This window comes from Lepidochelys olivacea (assembly GCF_965140295.1).
Source record: "Lepidochelys olivacea isolate rLepOli2 genome assembly, chromosome: 3".
In the NCBI taxonomy this organism is placed as follows: domain Eukaryota; kingdom Metazoa; phylum Chordata; order Testudines; family Cheloniidae; genus Lepidochelys; species Lepidochelys olivacea.
Window position 1 is genome coordinate 191,171,541 of NC_140413.1, and position 24,092 is coordinate 191,195,632.

The following is a 24,092-nucleotide window of genomic DNA, read 5'->3' on the forward strand; positions in this document are numbered from 1 at the left end:
AAATGAACCATCACGCAAGTGTAAGGATGTTCAATGCTGGGCTAAATGTCAGTTTTCTTATTGGCTGCCCAGTTCCTATGACCTTTGAGGGACAACAGTGCCCCACATTAGATTCTGAACAGAATAGCCAATTCTAAAAAGCTATATGTTTTGTTAGGAAAGATAAGTTTAGGACACATGGGGGAAATGAGTACTTTTAGTGATGCCTAGAGTTCCTTCTGAGTCAATGTTAATAACTTTTTACACACACTAAGCTGTTTTTGGGCTGAAATGTTGCAATGTATGAAACAACTTTTGTTTTCATTCTTTGCATAGTTCCTTTCAGTGTGTTACATTTCTGATCTGATAAGTTTCTATAATAGACTAAATCCTGCTCCCTTTATTCACACAAGCCATCACCGTAATTCAGTGACACTACTTGAAAGGGTAAGTTTTGCCCTGATGTTTTTAAAATAAAACTATAATTTATTTTAGTTCCAGTTCTGCAATGTAAATTACGAACAAACACACAGGCTGAAGGAGAGAAGGGTTTATTTTCTTGTTAAACCTTCAGATTTTAACAAAGTCACAAAACAAATTACATTAGCTTTTCAAAATTTTCTTTATATTTTATGTGATCACTTTCACTACATAGCCAATGAACATAATTGGATGGTTATGTGTATAGGCACCTTGGCTACCACCTTAGTTTCATGTGCATTACACCCAAAGGTGAAAGTAAGCCAGTATGGCATACCGGTAAGAAAGTGGCTGCTGGTACACAGCTGACTGTATTGGGGGGGCAAAAGAGGCAGCTGCCCCGGAGCCTGGCGATTTAAAAGGGCCCAGGGCTCCAGCTTCTGGCGTGGTAGTTGCCAGGAGCCCAGCAGCGATTTAAAGGGCCCGGGGCTCCTGGCCGCCACTGACATGATACCAACAGCTGGGAACCCCAGACCCTTTCAATTGCTGGCGCGGGCTGGGCAATACTGACTGGAGAAGTCTGGCCCTGGCCTCAGCCCCACCCCTTCTGGGGGCCCAGAGGCACGCCCCCCTGCCCAGGACCCCTGCTACTCTTGTACCAGTAAGTCAGTTAAGTTACTTTCACCCCCAATGCAGATATATTAGAGAAAGCCTGTCTTGATTCAGGATCTTTGGGAACTCTGTGGATGCGAGGAAGGGAGATTAGACCCTATATTTTAAAATAGCCCTTACAATCTCATCATCCAGCTACACTCTAGCTCTAAATGGTGTCTTCATTGCTCCCATAGCACAAGCTATATTAGAGAGAATGGTGACCAGAGTCATCTTCTGTACTAAGACAGCACTAGCAGCGTGCTCTCTCTCTTTTTTTGCCTTCTTAGCTTTGTAGCAGACAGGAGGGGCTGTTGTGTGATATCTGCTCTGTCTATTCCTGCTGATTTTTCCCTATAGATTTTGGAATTTAGAAATCATTATTAATAGGTTCAAGAAATCAAGACAATTACACGGGGTTTCTCTTTTGTACATTCAATTTCTTATGTTTTCCATCATTCACATAGGCTCCTTTCTTAATGTTTGTAACTGTTCACACAGATGATTATCTAAGTCAACTACTGCTGGAAGCGTTTGCTCATAGTTACTTTTATATTAGAAACAAAACCTGTAGTCTAAATCATGCTCCTGATTCTAGAAAGAAACAGAAATGTACTTTTGAACTCCTGCATCCATGTTTACATGTTGGAGATAGTGGAGAAGAGGAACTAATTTAATGAGTCTTTCCTGACGCTAGCAGTGGGTACAGTCCACCCAACAGTTCCTCCCCCCACCACCACATAAATAGCAGTGTGTCTTGTAGAATACCTGACATATTTCTGAAACATTTTAAGACAAAGCCTCTTTAATAATTCCAAATCCCCTCAATTTCTTCCTGAATCTGTATTCATCTTTTTGTGCTTCATAGGAGCAGAAACAGCTCTATGATGCACTCACTCAGTCTTGATTTCATCAAATGTAGCAAGATGTGTTGTAAGGCAGTCCTCTTAATTTCTGATTTGGGTTACAACCTGTGAGGCCATTTCACACTCACATATTAAAGTGGGGGCTTGTTAATTTATACACAAGTTTTCATACGCTTCTATATACCTTCGCTTCAGCTACAGTGGCAAAGCGGGGCCTTGTGATTCACCACTGGTAGCGCAGACTGGACTCAAATGTTTTTGCTGACATAAAAATGCCAGAAAGCCACATATACTACAGCCTCCCCGTTCCTACTGCAGGTAGAGCCAGAGGGGTAGTGAATTAGCTTGCTTTCTTTAGATTAGGCCTTTTCTGTACTTCATGCTAAAATTCTATCATGACTTGAACTTTTTATCTGTCTTGCACTTTTTGTACAGGAAGTGGGATGTGGTGTAAACCTGCAACTCTTTATCCTGCCACACAAAATGTAACACAAACAGATGGCTACTTTTACGGCTTTTTTGCAGAGGAACTTGGACCTGCCAGTATTATGCTAAAGAAGTAGCACAATAAAATAAAATTAATCAATGAACATAGTAAGTATAGCCTAGGCATGATAAAAAAAAATCAATTAAAACTGTTTTTCTGATGGAAAATGGAGTTTTCAACTAGATGAAATTTTTCAAAAAAATTGGCTACTTTCTGTGGGAATTTTCAGCTTATGTCAAGAAAAACCGCAACATGTTTGTCAGCCAAAACCCCAAATATTTCTGTTCAGTAATGCCAGTACGGTCCCTCAAAGAGTTGTAGTTGGGGCACCTCATGTCCCCACTCTCCTTCATGTGGTGGCTTCCCCAGCCAGACTACATCTCTCATGCTGCACACAGGGGCTCAGCAAGAGGGGAGACATGGGAGATGTAGACTGGTCAGGGACCCTGGCCTACAGAAGAGAATAGGAGTATGAGGTACTTGAACTACAAATCTCATGAGGCACCTCCTGAATTTCTGAACTGAATTTTTGGGTACAAGGTTTTTAGCCACCCCCTCTCCCCTACAATAGTCAAAATCCAACCAGCACCAGTACATAGATGGGGGAAATATTGTAGGCCAGATTCTGCTGCCCCTACGCATGTTGAGCAGTACCTCACTCCAGGAGTAGTCCCACTGATTTCAGAATTCCATATTAACTGAGAATTGTCAGGATCAGACTATAACAAATCCTTTATATGAATAGTTTTTGGCGTACTTAGGAACAGGCTTTTAGACTGCTGATCTGGGAAGTAGTACAAACATCTAGATAAGATTATGCTTATGGTATCTGATATAAACGTGTCTACTTTTTTTTTCTGGTTAGGAATAAAATTAGATGATATATGGTATGTGTGGTTTCAGGGAGGGGAACTTCTCTTTTCAATCAAAGGGTTTCAAACAGTATTCAGGAAAGCATATTTGGTATATCTTGCAAAGATCAGGGTTTGGACATCTCTCTAAATTTTTTTAAAAGAAACCATTTACTGCTATTAATACATCATTAATACAGCCTGTCAGAGACCCCTTTACACGGGATGGTAATTTATTTACAATAAGGCTGCAAATTAATTGAACAAGCATCAACTGATCCTGAGTTTTTAAGCCAATTAAAAAAACCTGACAGATCAACATGATCCAAAGGTTCAACAGAAATATTTTGCATGAGATAAACAAGTTATCATACGGTACACAGTTCAATTTGTTGTTAGCTCCTGATAAGAGAGTCAAGTCACTCTTCCTCTTCCCACTCTTCTTCTGAATGAAAGACTCTAATCATTCAGGGTTGGAGGCCAATCAACATCAACAGACTAAAAGAGAAAGAGGGTTGGGGGTGGAAAGCAAAATCACTAGATCAGGAGAGCTGGTGTTTTAGGAAAGACTTGCCAGTAGCGCTTTCTGCATACTAACAAGAGAATAACTTTAATATAAAAGGGGAACAAATTATTAAAAAGACATGGCAAAGCAGCATAACACAAGAAGAAGAACAGGAGGACTTGTGGCACCTTAGAGACTAACACATTTATTAGAGCATGAGCTTTTGTGGGCTACAGCTCACTTCATCGGACGCATAGAATGGAACATACAGTAAAAAGATCCAGAGAGAGAGAGAGAAGGTGGAAGTTGCCATACAAACTGTAAGAGGCTAATTAATTAAGATGAGCTATTATCAGCAGGAGAAAAAAACTTTTGTAGTGATAATCGAGATGGCCCGACAGCGGACAAGAAAGTGTGAGGATACTTAACATGGGGAAATAGATTCAATATGTGTAATGACCCAGCCACTCCCAGTCTCTATTCAAACCCAAGTTAATGGTATCTAGTTTGAATATTAATTCAAGCTCAGCAGTTTCTCATTGGAGTCTGTTTTTGAAGCTTTTCTGTTGCAAAATTGCCACCCTTAAGTCTTTTACTGAGTGGCCAGAGAGGTTGAAGTGTTCTCCTACCAGTTTTTGAATGTTAGGATTCCTGATGTCAGATTTGTGTCCACTTATTCTTTGTCCGGTTTGGCCAATGTACATGGCAAAGGGGCATTGCTGGCATATGATGGCATTATCATATTGGTAGATGTGCAGGTGAACGAGTCCCTGATGGTGTGGGTAATGTGATTAGGTCCTATGATGTAGCGCAAGTAGAGTACATTGATGACATCTTCGTCATCTGGACCCATGGCACAGAAGCCCTTGAGGAATTCCACCATGATTTCAACAATTTCCATCCCACCATCAACCTTAGCCTGGACCAATCCACACAGCGGTCCATTTCCTGTACACTACTGTGCTGATAAGCAATGGTCACATAAACACCACCCTATACCGGAAACCTACTGACCGCTATACTTACCTACATGCCTTCAGCTTCCATCCAGGACACACCACACGATCCATTGTCTACAGCCAAGCTCTAAAGATACAACCGCATTTGCTCCAATCCCTCAGACAGAGACAAACGCCTATAAGATCTCTATCAAGCATTCTTAAAACTACAATACACACCTGCTGAAGTGAAAAAACAGATTGACAGAGCCAGAAGAGTACCCAGAAGTCACCTACTACAGGTCAGGCCCAACAAAGAAAATAACAGAACGCCATTAGCCATCACCTTCAGCCCCCAACTAAAACCTCTCCAGCGCATCATCAAAGATCTCCAACCTATCCTGAAAAATGATCCCTCACTCTCTCAGATCTTGGGACACAGATCAGTCCTCGCTTACAGACAGCCCCCCAACTAGAGGCAAATACTCTCCAGCAACCACACACCAAAAACACTAACCCAGGAACCTATCCTTGCAACAAAGCCCGATGCCAACTTTGTAGACATATTTATTGAAGTGACACCAACATAGGACCTAATCACATTAGCCACTCCATCAGGGGCTCGTTCACCTGCACATCTACCAATGTGATATATGCCATCATGTGCCAGCAATACCCCTCTGCCATGTACATTGGCCAAACTGGACAGTCTCTACGCAAAAGAATAAATGGACATAAATCTGACATCAGGAATCATAACATTCAAAAAGCGGTAGGAGAACACTTCAACGTCTCTGGCCACTCAGTAAAAGACTTAAGGGTGGCAATTTTGCCACAGAAAAGCTTCAAAAACAGACTCCAACGAGAAACTCCTGAGTTTAAATTAATATTCAAACTAGATACCATTAACTTGGGTTTGAATAGAGACTGGGAGTGGCTGGGTCATTACACATATTGAATCTATTTCCCCATGTTAAGTATCCTCACACCTTCTTGTCAACTGTCTAAATGGGCCATCTTGATTATCACTACAAAAGTTTTTTCTCCCGCTGATAATAGCTCATCTTAATTAATTAGCCTCTTACAGTTTGTATGGCAACTTCCACCTTCTCTGTATGTGTGTGTGTGTATATATATATAATCTTCTTACTATATGTTCCATTCTATGCGTCCGAAGAAGTGAGCTGTAGCCCACGAAAGCTTATGCTCTAATAAATGTGTTAGTCTCTAAGGCGCCATAAGTCCTCCTGTTCTTTTTGCGGATACAGACTAACACGGCTGCTCCTCAGAAACAAGAAGAAGATGGAGTGAGCTAGTACACAGGGGCATGGGGTATCTGCATTTCTTTGGTGGCCCATATGCTTCTGGCAGAGTGTACGCTTGCATTTTGAAAAAGCCAAAAAGCTTTTAACCTTTACAGTTTACACTAGGCTTTTCTAAGTGTGACCTAATGCAGTGATGTTGGTCTGAGGCTGCAGCCAGCCAGCTCTAAACAGTATTTCAGGCTGATTAGGGTGAGTTAAATGTAATTAATAACTATTGTTATTGCTGATCAATACAGCAGAAAGATCCAGCTATTATGGGATTGAGGATGGAGTTTGGAACTGTGGGCAGTGTTTGAGTAAAGTCTGATCACTCCCCAAATATGACTCCTCGACACGTATAATTCATTCAAAAAATAAGGTGGCTGATTTTATGTAGGTCAGATGATTAAGTCATCATTACTTCTGGTCAAAATGCACAAATCATATTTCACACATACTTTATTAACAGCAAGTCTAACAAGTAATGGAATTGGGATTATCCTTCTCCCCTGGCCTCACGGCCAATTCCCTTTGGGCATAAACTTGTTGCCAGCTCTGCTCCCGAGGCAGCACACCCGTCACTAATGAAGCATCAGGCATTTGTCAAGTAGGGGTCACAATGATGGCACATTAAACACCCTGGCTTCAAGATTGCCTAAATTAATCGTACCTACTCCTTACCTAATCTACATCTTCATAAAAAGATTAGGTTCTTGGGCGAGGTTAAAATCCATTATTAGTAAAATGACTAATTATCTTCAAGCCCCCAGACATCTTTCCTAGTTGTGTGCAATAATTGCAGTGATGCCATTCAGCGAGAGTGCAGCGCTTGTCAACTGCAGTCTAGCAGTCTAGTTGCTCATGTTCAGCAGTTGTCTTTGCAGGCTCCTTCTCACCCACTCCCCTTTACAGGGATACAGTCAGCGAAGATAAAATCCTGATGCTGGTTGTTTCACATTTAAAAAAGTATTAAACTGCAGCCATTTGTTTAAATATTAAGTCCAAGCCTATGCTGTTCTCTGCAGTTAAAAATGTTAGGAAAGCAGAATCCCCACAGTATCAGTAACTTTTTACAATTATATTTCAGCAATTCCATTTGAAATTCCAGAAACCAAATAACTTATTTTAGTCCATCGTTTTCTTAAGTAAATCACTAAATTTTACAATATATGTAGTCAGATGACAATACTGATTATGACACTAGAATTACAAATTTGTAGCACGCGTGCAGTTCCTCAAACATGTCTGGGTGAAATCCTGGCCGCACTGCGTGCAGAAGCCAAACTCCTACCAATTTCAATGACACCAGGAATTCATTTATAATTTAAAAGATTTGTTATTAGGATTCCAAACAGACAACTGTGTGGTGTTTATTCTGTGACAGAGGCTTAAGAATTTGGGATCAGATAACTTAAGTCATTTTCTATTTCCCTCTTTAATGTGAAATTAGTGATCATGCCTGGTTTTTAATACTTGCGAAAACTTCCCTTCATCTTAAGATCTGGTACAGCCCTGGCTTCCTCCCATACTCTGCCCTACCAATATGTCTAACTCCTGATTTGCAGGGACCATCTTTTGGTACAAGAAAAATTTAGTCTTCATGCCCATTTGCTATCAGGGTAATGAAACTGTAATAGGGATAGGTGTCAATTAGAAACCAAGCTGAGGCTACCAGCAAGGCGTCAGATGTTATCCAGTGTTGCATTTGAATCAGTGGCATTGATACGAAGGGTTACATTTCTCTTATTTCTGATGCAGCCCCACTTCTCAGAAGTTCTGTTAAAGGGAGAGGGTATGGCACACTTAATACACAGAGCAAAACTCCCTATTGCTAAACTACACTCCACCATGCACTGATGAACATTATAAAGCCAGAGTTTAAATAAGCACAATATATCCAGGAAGCAGATTCCAGGTAAGCAGATTCCTGCTCCCGGTAAGCAGATTCCTGCTCCCGTGGTGAGCCCCGAAGACGTCAGTGAAGCACATCTATGACATCATTGGAGCATATGGCTCAATGATGTGTTTAAAATTTTAACAATTATTTTGTATTAACATCATATTTTGCATTAATGGCAGTAAGGATTGTTAATTAGGCCAAAGCAAGAAAGTTTATACATACAGCTTATGGGCTTGTCTACACAAGGCATAATTCCAGAATAGCTATCCTGATCAACTCCATGTGTGGATGCTCTTATTTTGGAATAAGACTGCCTTATTCAAAGGAGCCTAATCCATTTTGCAATAGTTAATCTGCTTTAAATTCATACCGTACCTTCTTTTGGATTATTTTTCATGTGTAGACAAACCCTTACAAATGCAATTGCTTTGCTGACCTCAAGATAGGATATATTATAGGGGAGGCCAAACTTACTGACCCTCCGAGCTGCATATGACGATCTTCAGAAGTTCAAGAGCCGGGGTGCACCTGCTCGGGCTCTGGGCTTCCCCACTCCCTGCAGGACTGTCTCAGGGCTTCAGCACCCTGGGAGGTGCCTTCAGCAGGAGTGGGGCTTCAGCCCCGTGCCCTGGAAGTCCCAAACCCCGGCACACATGCCCCGCCAGGCTGAATCCCCAAGACCTCCCTCTTTGCTGGGCAGAAGCCAGAAGCAATGTGGGGGGACGGGATGTGGGGTCATGTCCTCCTCCCACCCCGATTTTTCCATAGCAACTGCTGGAGCCACCAAGCTGGGAGCTACAGCCGGCTGTGGGGAGAGGTAGCGGCCTCTCCCTGCAGCTCCCAGCTGTTTGCCACTGCCTCTCCACGCAGAGCTAACACTTGGGAGCTGCAGGGAGGGGCCACTGAGGGTAAGGGGGTCATACCTGGGGGGCATGATTCAAGGGGGGGCCAACCTTTAAATTGTGCCCCCACACTCTCAGCAGGCACCATTCATCTCTGGAAAAAGCCCCTAGCCCCACCACTGTGCCGCAGAGCAGTAGCCCTAAGCTCTCCCCCCACACCAGTCTGGTAGGTGGAGAATGGGTGTGCATGGGGGGGAGGGCTCCACGAGCCACACTTTAATTGTGAAAGGCCCACATGCGGCTCGCAAACCGCCTTTTGGCCACCCTGATATATTATGAACCGTTTACCTCTACATCCAGCTCCAGAATGTCAGCAGTTCTCTTAAGTAGGAAGCCAATATTGGGTTTTGTTCTTCCAAAATCTCCATGTACAAACTCTTTAATGTAACTAGATCTTGCTTAAGGAAAAGTGAGTTTGGGCCTTGCGTGACTGGAGCTGATTAATGTAGAAAGGTGAAAAGGATATGGCAAAAAACACAAAGCAGAAATACCAAAATCTATTTCTGTTCCTGATCCAAGATACAATGTAAGTGTTTGCAAAATCAGTTGTGGGAGCTGTTGCCATCTTTAGCTTTTGGGATCTAGCTCTAAAGTTGAAAGCTACCATACCTCACAATCCATCCTTTTGTTTGTTTTAAACTGGGTAGTGACATTTTGCTAAATTCTAAACCCGTTACAGTAAGTAGCAACCGATACTACATACCGATATTCAGTCATTAGAACAGTTTCATGGTATATAGGCCCAATGGCCTGTGATGGGCTATTAGATGGGGTGAGATCCAAGTTACCCAGGAAAGAATTTTCGGTAGTATCCGGCTGATGAATCTTGCCCATATGCTCAGGGGTTAGCTGATCGCCATATTTGGGGTCGGGAAGGAATTTTCCTCCAAGGCAGATTGGAAGAGGCCCTGGAGGTTTTTCGCCTTCCTCTGTAGCATGGGGCAAGGGTCACTTGCTGGAGGATTCTCTGCTTTTTGAAGTCTTTAAACTACGATTTGAGGACTTCAATAGCACAGATACAGGTGGGAGGTTTTTTTGTAGGAGTGGGTGGGTGAGATTCTGTGGCCTGCGTTGTGCAGGAGGTCAGACTAGATGATCATAATGGTCCCTTCTGACCTAAATATCTATGAATCTATGTTTCATTTTAAAAATGTTATATAACTATTTCTCAGATAATAAATGAGTGAGTCATATTGATAACTTTCCTTAAACAGACTCTTAGAACCTAAGTGTTAGGCAAATATTAAAACAAAAACAAATACATTTAACCCAGGATCTAACAAACTCACAAATACAAATTAATTACATATCTTGAACCTCCCCCATGCCCTCCATTGCATCTAGGGCAGAGGTGGGAAAACTACAGTCCGCGAGACAGTCCTACCCGGCCCCTGAGCTCTCGGCTGGGGAGGCTCACCCCTGGTCCCTCTCCCACTGCCCCCCTCCCCCCGCAGTGGCACTGCTGTGCGAACGGCGCCCTGGGCGGCGGGGCTGCGCACTCCTGCAGAGTAGTGCAGCAGCGTGTCTGGCTCCGTCCGAGTGGCGCAGCTGCCAGACATGCTGTTCTGAGTGGCACAGTAAGGGGGCAGGGGGGTTGGATAAGGGGCAGGGTGTCCCGGGGGGCAGTCAGGGGAAAGGGGGCAGTTGGATGGGGTGGAGGTTCTTGGGGGGGCAGTCAGGGGAGGGGGAACGGGGGTGAGGGGGGTTGGATAGGATGTGGGAGTCTCGGGGAACCTGTCAGGGGGCGGGGGTGTGGATAGGGGTTGGGCCAGTCAGAGGATAGGGGGGGTTGGATACGGGGTAGGGTCCCAGGGGATCCCAGGAAGGGGCTGTCAGGGGACAAGGAGCAGGGGGGGTTGGATGGGCTGGGGGTTCTGAGGGGTCAGTCAGGTGGTGGGAAGTAGGAGGCGGCCGACAGGGGGCGGGGGCCAGGCTATTTGGGGAGACACAGCCTTCCCTACCCAGCCCTCCATACAGTTTTGCAACCCCGATGTGGCCCTCGGGCCAAAAAGTTTGCCCACCCCTGTCTAGGGGATGAAACACATTTCTGCTGATTCAATGGAAGCTGGAATAGGACTCTTGGTATTCACACAGTGTTTGGAGGCCAATATAAGAACTAGAACCAAGAGGATGGATTAAAAAGTGTTTTTCAGGCAAAACTGAGAATTTCTTAACACATCCATTCAGAACACACAGCATATTTATAATGCTACTACCCAAATCAATCTGAAAAGTACTATTGGCCATGTCTGATACTTAACTTCAATACTGAGAGATTTTACTTAAAAGAAAACAAAAAAAGCTGAGGGCTTAGGGTATACTATGGATGTAGAGCCAAATGCTGCCCTCAAATCACCACTGAAGACTTCAGTGAAAATATAGGCAAAAAAATTCAGCAATTGGCATATAACATGCACAAATCTTTATCACAGTCTAGAATATGCCAAAGGCTTGCAACACTCCATTTTTAAACTACAGATAAAGGGCCTGAAATCTGTATATATCTATACATTTGTTGCTCTCCTGTATCTTGAAAATAATGAGGGGCTTTTTTTTGTTATGAAGCAAAACAACGTATACCAATTGCATTTCTGAGCTTGTAACTTGTATGTTTCAGCTCAAAGCAAACTTAAAAAAAAAACCCTTAAAACCCAATATATGAACTGCTGAAAAATCAGGGGTTTATAATACACAGACTACACTAGCACTTGCAAAAGAAAACACCCCCTGTATGTCCATGGTAACAATACACTATTTCTAAAATTTATCATGCAGTAGGTCTAAAGGATACGTCCCTGCCTGAGTTTTCAGATGCAGGCGAAAGTGATGGTCATCTATGTACTCGGATTTCATCGTATGAATGACACGAGATCTTACAGCTAAAGGCCTTCTGTGAAGAACCCGCAGAGGTGTTTTTTGATCAATCTTTAATTCCTTTTGGAGAATTTAAAACAAATAGAGAACTGTCCAACACAGTGCACAAACAAAATTAACGCATATATAGCTTTTTCTTTTCATATAAGACAACTTTTTAACAATATATTCTGGTAGTTGAAGGATCTTCTGAGAAGTGTTTCTTCTTCTTTCAGTCTTCCTCCAAGTATATCAAAGAAAAAAGGAGGCAGCTATCTTTTAAAGTCTTATTGGGAAGGCCTCAGGTGGATACAGGCGAGTGGAACCACAAATGCAGAGGCATAATAACCCTGAAATCTCCATAGTCTCTTGCTGGAATAACTCCAGGATTTACAAACTCAAGGAGAGCCTCAGGGCACTCTCAAAAAAATTAAAGTCTTTTGTGTAAACTGCATCCAACCCTCCACAAATAAGACTTAGAAAGCAGAGCTGAGACGACCAAAGATTTCATCACATTTCTTTAAAGAGCTTTCCTCTACAAAAAGAGGCATTGATTTGGGAAGCATCTTTTTCTAGTGTGATAAAAAAAATGTTGAGCACCGATTGTCCTCATGCATTTTAATACTTCAAGCCAAAACACACAAATTTTGGAGTAAAAACTAAGTAACAGTCGTCTCTACTTGAGAATGCTCTTGCTACCAGACTCTTAGGCCAATGTTCCAACACTACAAAAGCTGAACATAGAAATGGGCATTCTACCAGCCAGCGTATCTCAACACAATGTGTCTCACCAGCTGACACTTGGTCCATATTCCACCACTACATTCTCTTTACTTCAGATACTTGTGTCAGACCTTTGGGTTGCATGATTTTGCACTGCCATCTGAACATGGATTTATTTGCTGTGACTGTCACCAAAATGACTTTGACTGGGGCTGGACAAAACAAGGGGAAGAGGGATAGCTCAGTGGTTTGAGCATTGGCCTGCTAAACTCAGGGTTGTGAGTTCAATCCTTGAGGGGGCCATTTAGGGATTGGTCCTGCTTTGACCAGGGGGTTGGACTAGATGACCTCCTGAGGTCCCTTCCAACCCTGAGATTCTATGATAAGCTGTAGCTGCTAGTTCTGTTTTAACCTCCTCCTCCGTTTTGCTCGTCTACCCTTAGCAATGTTGAGATGGCACGAAGGGCACTTGGGTAGAGAGATTTCCACCTCCAGAAGCACTTTGTGCTGTCTGTTAATTGGCACATCATCTGTCTCTGAGTAGGCTAATAAATGGTCATCCTGGGTGAAGGAGAAGCACAGCAACAGTGACTGTGTGGTAGGAAAGAGTAGATTTAACAGCATAAGAGGAATGGCAAATGGGAGAGTGGATACAATAAGCCCTAGAATAAAAGGATGCAAGGAACCCATGATCAATAAAACACGATGAGAGAGAAAAAGAGAGACACATGCACTACCTACCAAGAGACAGGTGCTCTATAAAAGCAAAAAAAATACAAATACCTTCATATCATCTAGAAGTGCAATATCTTCCTTCTGTATTGCTTTATCTGTCCATATTAAGGCACTGTAGGTCTTTGTCTTTTCCTCCTCTCCTTCTTTCATATGTCCAATGGCCTCTCTAAACAAAAGAAATGAATCACATATAAGCATAACTACAGAGCTGTATAAATGAGGATGTTTGCAGAATTCCCAAAGCATCATTTTGAAATCCCTTGCCAGAGACAGTAAATACTGACCTGGTAACAAGCTGTAAATCTCGAACTTTTATTTTGTCTGAAGAGTTATTAATTTTCTGTGACGTCAGAAAAGGAGTTAGTTAGCAAAGCTGTCCTGTTACAAAAGTACATGTGCTTTATGATTTTCATGAAGTGCAAATGATTTACCTGCTGAAGTTCCTTCATTTCCATGGCAGTAAAATGTATTCTATGAGGATTCACAAGCTCAATTGCAAAGGGCCTTCCTGGCAACATGCACAGAGTCATAAAACATAAAAACATGTTGTTCTAAATTAATGTTTGGATTTATTCATTAAGGTCGGAAGGTGTGAAAAATGTGTCTCCTCTTATGCACACACATATGAGGTTTGAGGCTTTCAGAGACATGGCCATCAGATGGAAGGAAAGTAACAAGGGACGTTTTTTGGCTTCTAAACCTAAGTATTATCAGTAAGTGCAAATTACTGCTTCCCAGAAGACATCTTGTACAAGTCTATTCTAATTAAAAAATAAAATAAGAAAAAAGTTAATTAGCTTATTTTCTGTCACCTACAGCAATGCCCAGGTGCAAGATGATGTTAAATCCAGCTCCCTCAACTAAACATCTGTTGAAATGGCTGCACTTTCTGTGCTCTGGGCCAGCGCTGATCCCAGGATACTCAATGCCTGGAATTATACCACAAATTAGCCAGCGTCTAATATACCTCATTATTGATTTTTACTCTTTTTGCTACAGTTGTTTCAGCGTAGCTGAAAGCTATTGGAAGTATTAGCACAGCTGATTAAAGGAGCTACATCCAGAAAGTGAAATGATCATCTTGAAAGAACAACAGGCATTTTTCTAACTAAAAGATGCAAAAGTGAATTATATAATAGAAAACAATATATTTATTAATGTGACATAAATGGATTCAAATGAGGAAATGCAAGATAGAACATTATAACAAGCTATGGATTTCTAAATGTTTGTATTTGTGCAGCCAAGAAGATTATGGTGAGGTCTATTCTCTCACACAGAATTATTTTTATGAAATAATGTCAGTCTGTGTGTCTAAGTAAATATGTCAATGAAGTTATTGGGAGAATGTTTCAAAGTAGCACTTGTGTCGCAAGCTAGTTTTCCATTTACAAACAGCAAAATGTGTCTGAGTAGCTCCAAGACACCATTTTGTTTGATTTATGATTTTAATCAAGGGACATTCCAACCTTACCACTGCCTAGTGTTCTCACATCCACATCTTCTCTTCCCGAGGATGAAAAATTAAAACCTTTAAAAACAAATATGAACAGAGAATGAGAGATTTTACTTTTAAATTTTTTAATCAAAACTTTCTCAGCTTGTTTGTAGAAAAAGAAGAAAAGCTGTTTAAATTGATTTTAAAATGTAGCCTGCACTCTATTTTAATAAAACTGGAGAGAGTTACTGTCTCATCTCTCAAACAGAGACTTCCTAATTCCTCCGCCTGAGTGAGGGACATCATAACCTTGAGAAAGTTTGAAAGAGCAATTTAATCCTAAAAGGAATCCCACTCGCTGCTAATCTCTACTCCTTTTCTTACCCAGATGGAGTTAAATACCTAAAGGTTGTGATTAAACTCAATCTGAGACTCCAGCCTTTTGTTGTCCCCTCATGCCATGACTCTTATCCTAAACACACTAATGAGCTTCCCAAGATTTCAGCAAGATTCCTTACCTCTGAGTCTGTTAGCCATACACTTGGCCAGAAGGGGAAGGGAACTTCAGGTGTCACTTGCAGGAATAGACTTATTTTTTCTCTCTCAAGGTATGGTAAGGATTAGATTGGTACGTAACTTCCTACCTCTGACCCCTTCCCCAGTTAACCTGGCCCAGGAGCAGTCACACCTCCATCCCTCCTAGGAAGAACATGTTAAAAAATCACACTCTGGATATGACAGTAGCTTTGTGGAACTGTCTCAAGAGAACCCTGGAGGCCACATAAACTGAACATCTCTCTTCATTGTATATGGGGTTTCCTCGGCTTCCACTGCCAGGTGAGTGAGGGACAGAAGCAGTGAGGCCTACCCAGCCATCTCCATCAACCATCAGGGCACTTACTAGTTCTATCAGGTCACTAACCACATCAGCAGCAGAAAGGGGAAGGTGATCCCTTGCTTGAGTTCTGCAAGCTACCAGTTGGAGCAGCCCTTCATACCTTTTCTCACCATTAATGTACAGGCCAGTGTAGACAGCAGCTGTGGGAGTTCTGCATGCTGAAATCAGGTGCCCCTCAGTACCTGCCCTAATAGAATGCCCTGATTACTACTTTGGGATTTTCCCAGTGTCCATTCTGACATATACAACTGCGGGGGAAAAGGAATTTTGCTAATTTCAAATTAAATTTGTCCTTGTACCTAATGGTCACTAACCCTGAGTCTGGTGGCCAAGAAATGGACAATAAGCACCCCTCCCCTACAGATAAATTCCTATTTAATTGATTCATGTTTAGACAGTTGATCTCTATGCACATCAGAAAGGCAGTGAAACAAGACCAAGAGAAAAGGGTCAAGGTAGGTATTCCGGAACACTTGAGACAGAAGCAATTAATAAACAAGGCTTTCCAGCTGGGAGTATGAGGATCCGCAGCTCTAGAACCTGCTGCATGCATACCACCTCCCAGCAGCTCTGGCAGAGCAGCTGTCAACAGGCTGCGAGCCTTGCAGGCCCAAGCACCACAGGATGTGTTGCCCACAGAGGGTCTGACTGGCAGTGCTTCCAGGGTCCCTGATGGGTCCAGGTGCAATAATTAAGCCTGGAGGAGACACCAAGAATCTGTCTGTGCAACTAGGTGGATCCCCAGCCAGCTGCTAAAACAGACCCTGCTCCTTCATCTTCTCTAATTCCTGGCTTCTGACACTCAGCTCCGACCCTTGGCTCCAGATCAACCCGCAAGATCTGACTCCACACACTAGGCTTGACGGCTTATGCCCCAACCCTGCCTGGGAGTTAAGCCCCACTCACCTCTGGATGAGTACATTCACACTTACTTCACTTTCACACTGCACTAGTCAAAGGATAAGATAATAAACCAATACGTTATTAATCTTTTTAGCATTTCTTAATTGTTAAATAGTGTCTTCTGTAATGAGCATTCATTTATAAATTGTTAAGAAAGAGGTGTAGGAGTTAAAACAGACTACCATGCATGCTGGACCCACTGGCACGATCAGGCTCAGCTGCAGAACAATTTTAAAAAGGTAATAATACTATACAAAATAAAGCAAGCATTGAATTATTTAATGATCAGACATAACATAGGCTATGGAAGGACCAGCCTTGGCTTGCACGGACAGCTGAGAAGGATGAGACAGTAGTTCTCGCTCCATGTGCACTCAATTTGCCTGTCTATTGAGGCTGGTAACCAATGGGCCAGTTGTGGGAGTTGTTTTCAGGATGTGTAAGAAAAATTAACCCAAGTACTATGAATTAGATATACAATGCTGGACACTCACTATCTGCTTTAAACGCTGTCATTAGGTGCTCTGAAATCAGCTCTTCCACTGAAGACTCCAGCTTTCGCTCTCCATCTATAATCCAGGGAGTTTGTGGTAAATTCCTTGAATATTTGTTGTACCTTCCTGTCAATAAAACAAGTTTGTAACACAGTGGTTCTCAACCCACACGGCCCAATCAGCACACAGCTGCAGCCCACATGACATCCCCATATAGGTAGTATATATATTGTGTGGATGTGGCCCACATACCACTCAGAGTGCTGCATATGGGGCCCACAATAGTAAATAGGGTAAGAACCACTGAGCTCTCACCCTAATGGACGGGTGCTTTGAGTTACAGGGGTGTTGGAAAGATAAATTCTCATGTTTGTTAATAATAATTTACATAATATGGGGAGAGCAAAACAGGAAGGCTCAGGAGGAAATTAAAAGTGTTGTATTCAGTGCAGGGTTTGGATGGTGTATGTTAAATAAAGGGAGGTCCACAACTGAAAAAGGAAGGTAAAAGGAAATATCAAATAACTTCTCATTCACTGAACGAGGCAGAGGCCCATGTTAAAAATAGTATATAATTATGTAATTAAAGGTTGTACGATAATACACCTGCTCCAGGGAGCCAAATTAAGGCTCCACAGCAATCTTAATTCTGGAATTTTTGAGTACTTAACTTTGTCACCTTACTGTTTTTTTTAACATAGTTTTTTGGATGTAATTAGTGTATTTATTACTGCATCATATCACATTTCTCTTCCTTTTTCTTTTTTTTAAATTAAATTAAATGCAAAAAACAATGCTAATGCATTGTTACAGCTGATACTTTGCATCTTACGGATAGGAAATTCAAATTTCCAGCAACTGTAACTCAGCAATATTGCACACCTATTTTAAATCATTAAAATTAACACCATGTACTAAATACTACACAGGCACAAGGGATCTCAATTTTGAATTTCTGATTTCTGTGCATAACTAAAATAGAGATAGGAAAACGCTATCAGAGCTATTCTCTCCATTCTGATAGCTGATATGTGCCAGAGAGGTCACAGTTAGAGCTGGTTAGAACATCATTTCATTAAAGTCAGAATGTTTCAGGGAGACTGTGATGGGTTCGGTCACAGAGACCCCCTTGGGACTCCAGAACCCTGCCTTGTTGAGTCAGACACACTAGTCTGCTGCAACACAGACCCAGGTCTGGTCCATGACCCCAAAGCTGCAGACTTTAACCAAAAACCGCTCAGCAAATCACCTATCTCCAGCACCCAGCTCCCAATGGGATCCAAACCCCAAATAAATCCGTTTTACTCTGTATAAAGCTTATACAGGGTAAACTCATAAATTGTCCGTGCTCTATAACACTGATAGATATGCACAGGTGTTTGCTCCCCCGGGTATTAATCACTTACTCTGGGTTTACTAATAAATAAAAGTGATTTTATTAAGTATAAAAAGTAGGATTTAAGTGGTTTCAAGTAACAACAGACAGAACAGAGTAAGTTACCAAGCAAAATAAAACAAAACACGCAAGTCTAAGCCTAATACCTTTAAAAAACTGAATACAGGTAAATCTCACCCTCAGAGATGTTCCAATAAGCCTCTTTCACAAACTAGACCCCTTTTTAGTCTGGGCCCAATCCTTTCCCCTGGTACAGTTCTTGTTAGTTCCAGCTCAGGTAGTAACTAGGGGATTTCTCATGACTGGCAACCTCTATGTCCTGCTCCACCCCCTTTTATAGCTTTGGCACAAGGCAGGAATCCTTTGTCTCTCTGGGTCCCCACCCCTTCTTCTAAATGGAAAAGCACAAGGTTTAAGATGAAAAGGAGTACTTGTGGCACCTTAGAGACTAACCAATTTATTTGAGCATGAGCTTTCGTGAGCTACAGCTCACTTCATCGGATGCATACCGTGGAAACTGCAGCAGACTTTATATACACACAGAGAATATGAAACAATACCTCCTCCCACCCCACTGTCCAGGACAGTATTGTTTCATATTCTCTGTGTGTATATAAAGTCTGCTGCAGTTTCCACGGTATGCATCCGATGAAGTGAGCTGTAGCTCACAAAAGCTCATGCTCAAATAAATTGGTTAGTCTCTAAGGTGCCACAAGTACTCCTTTTCTTTTTGCGAATACAGACTAACACGGCTGTTACTCTGAAAGGTTTAAGATGGATTCCAGTACGAGGTGACATGGTCACATGCCCTGGGAGATCCCAAGCCTCCATTCTTTCTGGCCTGACTCACAGGAACACAGGAAGGCTTACAAGTAAACAGAGCAATTTACAACCAATTGTCCTGGTCAATGGAAGCCATCAAGATTCAAAGACATCATTAATGGCCCACACTTTGCTTAATTATGATAGGACTTCAGAGTAATACTTCATATTACTAGCTTCAGATACAAGAATGATACATTCAAACAAATTCATACGAATGCATCCGATGAAGTGAGTTGTAGCTCACGAAAGCTTATGCTCAAATAAATTTGTTAGTCTCTAAGGTGCCACAAGTCCTCCTTTTCTTTTTGCGGATACAGACTAACACGGCTGCTACTCTGAAACAAATAGGATGAACACACTCAATAGATTATAAGCTTTGTAATGATACCTTACAAGAGACCTTTTGCATAAAGCATATTCCAGTTACATTATATTCACACTCATAAGCATATTTCCATAAATATATGGAGTACAATGTCACAGAGCCATATCTGGGAGACCCAAGGGAAGGAGATAGAGAGGTTTAGTGCCTGATGATTAGGTCAACAGGAAACTCAAGCCTGGTCTACACTAGAGAATTAGGTCAGTTTAACTACAATGGTCAGAACTGTGAAAAATCCACCCTCCTGAGCAGCATAGTTACGCTGACCTAAATCTCCAAGCAGACAATGCTAGGTCAACAGAAGAATTCTTCTGTTGACCGATGTACCACCTCTCGGGGAGATGGATTAACTACATCAGTGGGAGAATCCCTCCTGGCACGACAGGTAGTATGCACACTGAAGCGCTATATTGGCGCAGTTTGTACCGTTTTAAGTGAGACAAGCCCCCATGTTCAAATCCCCGTGCCTCATTCAGAGTGATTTGGGATGAAAAACTTTGCCCTGAATCAGGAGGATAGGGGACTTGAACCTGGGTCTCTCACATCCCAATACTCTAAACACCTACCCACATGTCACTTCCCAAATCACAAAGCTCAGGTTTCAATCAGAAAACATACATTTCAACACAATTCCATTTTCATGAAAACATTCGGAAGGTTTTAGTTTTGTTTCAATGTGGAACAAGCCTGAATTTAGAAACCTCAAAATCTGCCATAAAACAAAATTGTATTCCTCTGATCTGCTCTAGTCACAGCCTCATGTTATCACATGTTAATACAACACCTCCCACAGAACGGAAGGAATGCTTCAATCAAGGAACACTCCTGAACTGGCTGGGAGATGGAACTGAGTTATCTAAAAGGTCTTTTCCATCTCTCACTTCTATGAAAAATAAGAGTGTGTGTCATGGCAAGAACTGATTTATGTAGAATTGCAGGGTGCAAAAACCCTATTTTAATATAAAGTTAGAGAGACTCCTTCAAACTGAAATCTAGTTTATTAAAAGCGTAAGAGTTCAAAGCAGTTACAGGTACAACACCTTCCTCTCAGCCCCCTGGTCAGCTTTTATGATTTTACTATCACATTTTCCTGTTTTTAAAAGTGTTTCTCCCTCCCCGCCTTGCTCTGTGAAAAACCCCACACAAACAAATGAGGAAACTGACTAATACAGCTTCTGTGGGGCAAAAAGTGAAATGAATATGCACAAAGCATTGTCAAATGCACAAAGTAATCAAAATGTTAAGAGAGAAAAATACTACATCTCTCTCAATTTTAATAAACTTAGGTGTTACTTGTAACAATAGCAGGCTAAAACCAAGCCAGAAAAACATGATTTTCAGTTTGACAGTTTCCTTTTAATATTGCAAATTTTTACTAAGAGTCAGGAAATGCAAAAGTGAAGGTCCTGAAAACACCGTCAACTCTCATATACTCCACTCACTGGGTCAGATTCTGATTGTCATTTATACTGCTGTAAAACAAGAGTAACACCACTATAAATGACAGGTTTCTTTGCTCTACACTGGATTACACTACCCTAAACTGAGAACAGAATCCTGCACATTGTATATAACTGGATTTATATAACAAACAAACAGGGATGCCTATCCAAGGCTGTAGGTGCCCCTGCCATAAGTTATAAAAACAATATGAGATCACCTGTAGAACACCAAGCCCCTCTTTCCTCCATGTCATAGTTCAGGGCAACTGCACCTGTATTTCCCCTCACTGGTCCAGCAAAGCCACCCACTCTCAGGCTTCCAGCTGCCCAGTCGTAGCCTTTCTCGGGTGGAGACCTGTGTCTCAGTCCCTTCTGACTGGGGTATTTCCAGTCTGCACAGTTCCCTGCTTTCACTGTGTTATCCCCAGCAGAGACAGGCTGCCCAAGCAGAATCTGCTTGTTTTCTCGTCGGAGTCACTTAAACAGGTGTAACTGCTGCAATTATAAGGTACCACACAGGTTTCTACGCAAGACTGTATTATTCTTAAGGTAAAAGCACTACAGAGAAAACATATTAAAAACAATAAAAGAACCTACATGCTTGCTAATAAGCTTACAAACAACACCCTAATCCTAACATGGATTCTGCCAGGAGCAGTCCTTCAAATCCCCATCCAAGGGGATTCCTTGTGGTTATAAATTCATTATAGCTTCAGCTAAGACTAAGCACTCAGTGCTATGGAGCCTCAATTAGACCCATTCTTTCCAAGGCTAACCTAAGGATTGGGGCCCTTCATGTACCAGGGTCTCCTGTCCATTTGCTGGATCAGGAAGAAGGCCCTGAGCCAGTTTAAAACCAGGCTATTTATCCAAAAATCCTTTGTCTGTCTCTTAGTCCCTGGAGAATCCAGTTTGAACTAGCATATGCATACCTCTCCTTGCAGGAAACTGACAGTCTGTCACACTCCACACATGAATTTTCTCAAAGGCCCACCTTTGCAGCAGCCAGTGAAAATAGAGGTATGTGTTTTGCAGCATGCTTTGAAGGCCAACAGACTTGGGCTATTTTGGTCCCATTAAAATAAATATTTCACAGCCCAATCAGTAAATTAAAATATTACATATATGCAGTATGGAAGAGCTAGCTGGCCATGGAATGTTAACTTTTCCATTTTAATATTTTATTTTATATCCTTTTTTTCCCCTTTAAATGTTCAAACTATAATACTTTTAGCTCTGTATTCTGATAATGATTATAATACAATCTCATGCTTCAAGGCTTCAACTGGTCGCCTATGGGGCTCAGGAAGGAAGGGGGTATATGGATCACCTGCTAGAATCATCTGGATATATCTCGCCATTGCAGGGGCCTCAGCCATTGGCAGCACCTCAGTCTCTCCAGTTCTGTCATTAGTCTCCTGAGGACTAAAATGCTTTTGTTTAACTAAAGTCATTGGGCTCAACATAGGGGTATCTGGGTGAAGTTTACTGGCCTACGATATGAAGAAGGTCAGACTAGATCAGTGGTTTTCAAACTGCGAGTCATGACCCAGTACTAGGTCGCGGAATATAAGACACTGGGCTGCGGTAGTTCTGGTCAGCACCACCGACCGGGCCATTAAAAGTCCTGTCGGCGGTGCTGCCCAGCTAAGGCAGGCTAATTCCTACCTGTTCTGACACCACACTGCACCCCGGAAGAGGCCAGCAGCAGATTCGGCTCCTAGGCAGGGGGGGCCACAGGGCTCCGCACGCTGCCCCCACCCCAAGCACCGGCTCCACGTTGCCAGTGGGAGCTCGGAGGGCTGGTGCCTGAGGGCAAGAGCTTATGAGCTGGACCTGCTGCTGGCTGCTTCCAGGGCGCAGCACAGTCCGCGGTGCCAGAACAGGCAGGAAGCCTGCCTTAACACCCCCACTGCGCCGCTGACCGGGAGCCTCCCAAGATAATCCCGCACCCCAATACCCTGGCCCAGCCCTGCACCTCAAACCCCTTATCCCCACCCCCACCCAGAGCCTGCATCACCAGCCCAGAGCCCTGACCCCCTCCTGCACCCCAACCCTCTGTCCTGGCCCTGAGGCCCCAATCCCCTCATCCCTGGCCCCAGCCCAGAGCCTGCACCCCCAGCCCAGAGCCCTGATCCCCTCCCGCTCCCCAATCCCCTGCCCCAGCCCAGAGCCCCCTCCCATACGCTGAACCCCTCATCCCCAACTCCGTTGGGTCACGGGCATCAATAACTTTCTTCAACTGGATCACCAGAAAAACAGTTTGAAAACCACTGGACTAGATGATCTAATGGTCTCTTCTGGCCTTAAACACTATGAAACTATGAAAGGCAAGTTAAAAGTAATCTCTTTTCCTCTCTAGAGAAGTTCATTAGAACTTCACTCTTGCATATCTATTTTCTTTTTCCCTGTTCTTAATAACAAGAGTAATAATAAATAGCAGGAGTCCATTTGGTTACATAGTAGGTACCGTACAGCATATTTTAAAGAAAATAACAGCAAGAGAAATATTTTACCAGCCACAAAAATTGCACCATTAGTGCACTGAATTTCCAGAGCAGCACAGATATTCTTTGGTGAACTTGGGGGACATGGAAAATGCCTGAATTAAAAAAAAAGAAAGATTCAAAAGACAAGCAATTTCAAAACATAATGCTGAATCATTGTAGCAAAAATTAATCCAGCAGTTGTTTCCATGTAAGCAAAGTACGACTACAATATAGCCTCCCTATTCATATTAAAAACTGTGAGACCCCTTGCGAATCTTTAAGTGACCAAACATGAAACACATTGAGCTTTGTTAATTTATTTTGTCAACTGATGCTATAATTTGATATATACTTCAAAGTATACTAGCAAAAAGTATTGTAGTACATTTTACAGAAATAAAGAAATTCTTAATACTGTACAGAACCTAGCTACATCATCTGCTATTAAATCTTTGCTGGGAGGTGGGGAAAAGACCAATGATTTATGTGCAGTTCAGCAAAGTGCATATTAGAAAGTTTCTGCTACCATGTTGCCACCTCATAATTTTATTGTGAGTCTCAAAATATTTGGTATTTTTCTTAAAGTCTCAGCTCCCAGAGTCATGAAATTATGTGAGAATCTTAGCATCATTTTTAAAATAAGTAATCTTCACTGTTTCAGAGAAAAGCTTGAAAGTACGAACTCTCAGGCTCAAAAGCCAGAAGGCAAAT

The 24,092-nt window shown here is 42.3% G+C and overlaps 1 protein-coding gene across 4 annotated transcripts in view; it reads right to left on the bottom strand.

The window, feature by feature from the left end:
• Window positions 1-514: 514 nt before the first annotated feature.
• Window positions 515-24,092, bottom strand: part of PUS10 (pseudouridine synthase 10) — a 79,554-nt gene continuing 55,976 nt past the window's right edge. For 3 of the 4 annotated variants that reach the window (XM_084622720.1, XM_084622722.1, XM_084622723.1), the window contains 9 exons: window positions 23,409-23,494; window positions 16,848-16,973; window positions 14,589-14,645; window positions 13,546-13,622; window positions 13,399-13,454; window positions 13,163-13,280; window positions 11,595-11,737; window positions 9,092-9,191; window positions 515-3,752 (listed from right to left, as the gene is read on the bottom strand). In XM_084622720.1, coding sequence (XP_084478846.1) covers window positions 3,714-3,752; window positions 9,092-9,191; window positions 11,595-11,737; window positions 13,163-13,280; window positions 13,399-13,454; window positions 13,546-13,622; window positions 14,589-14,645; window positions 16,848-16,973; window positions 23,409-23,494 — 802 coding nt within the window. In that variant the 3' untranslated portion in view covers window positions 515-3,713. The remainder of the gene's footprint in view (window positions 3,753-9,091; window positions 9,192-11,594; window positions 11,738-13,162; window positions 13,281-13,398; window positions 13,455-13,545; window positions 13,623-14,588; window positions 14,646-16,847; window positions 16,974-23,408; window positions 23,495-24,092) is intronic. The other variant, XM_084622721.1, reaches the window with a different exon arrangement.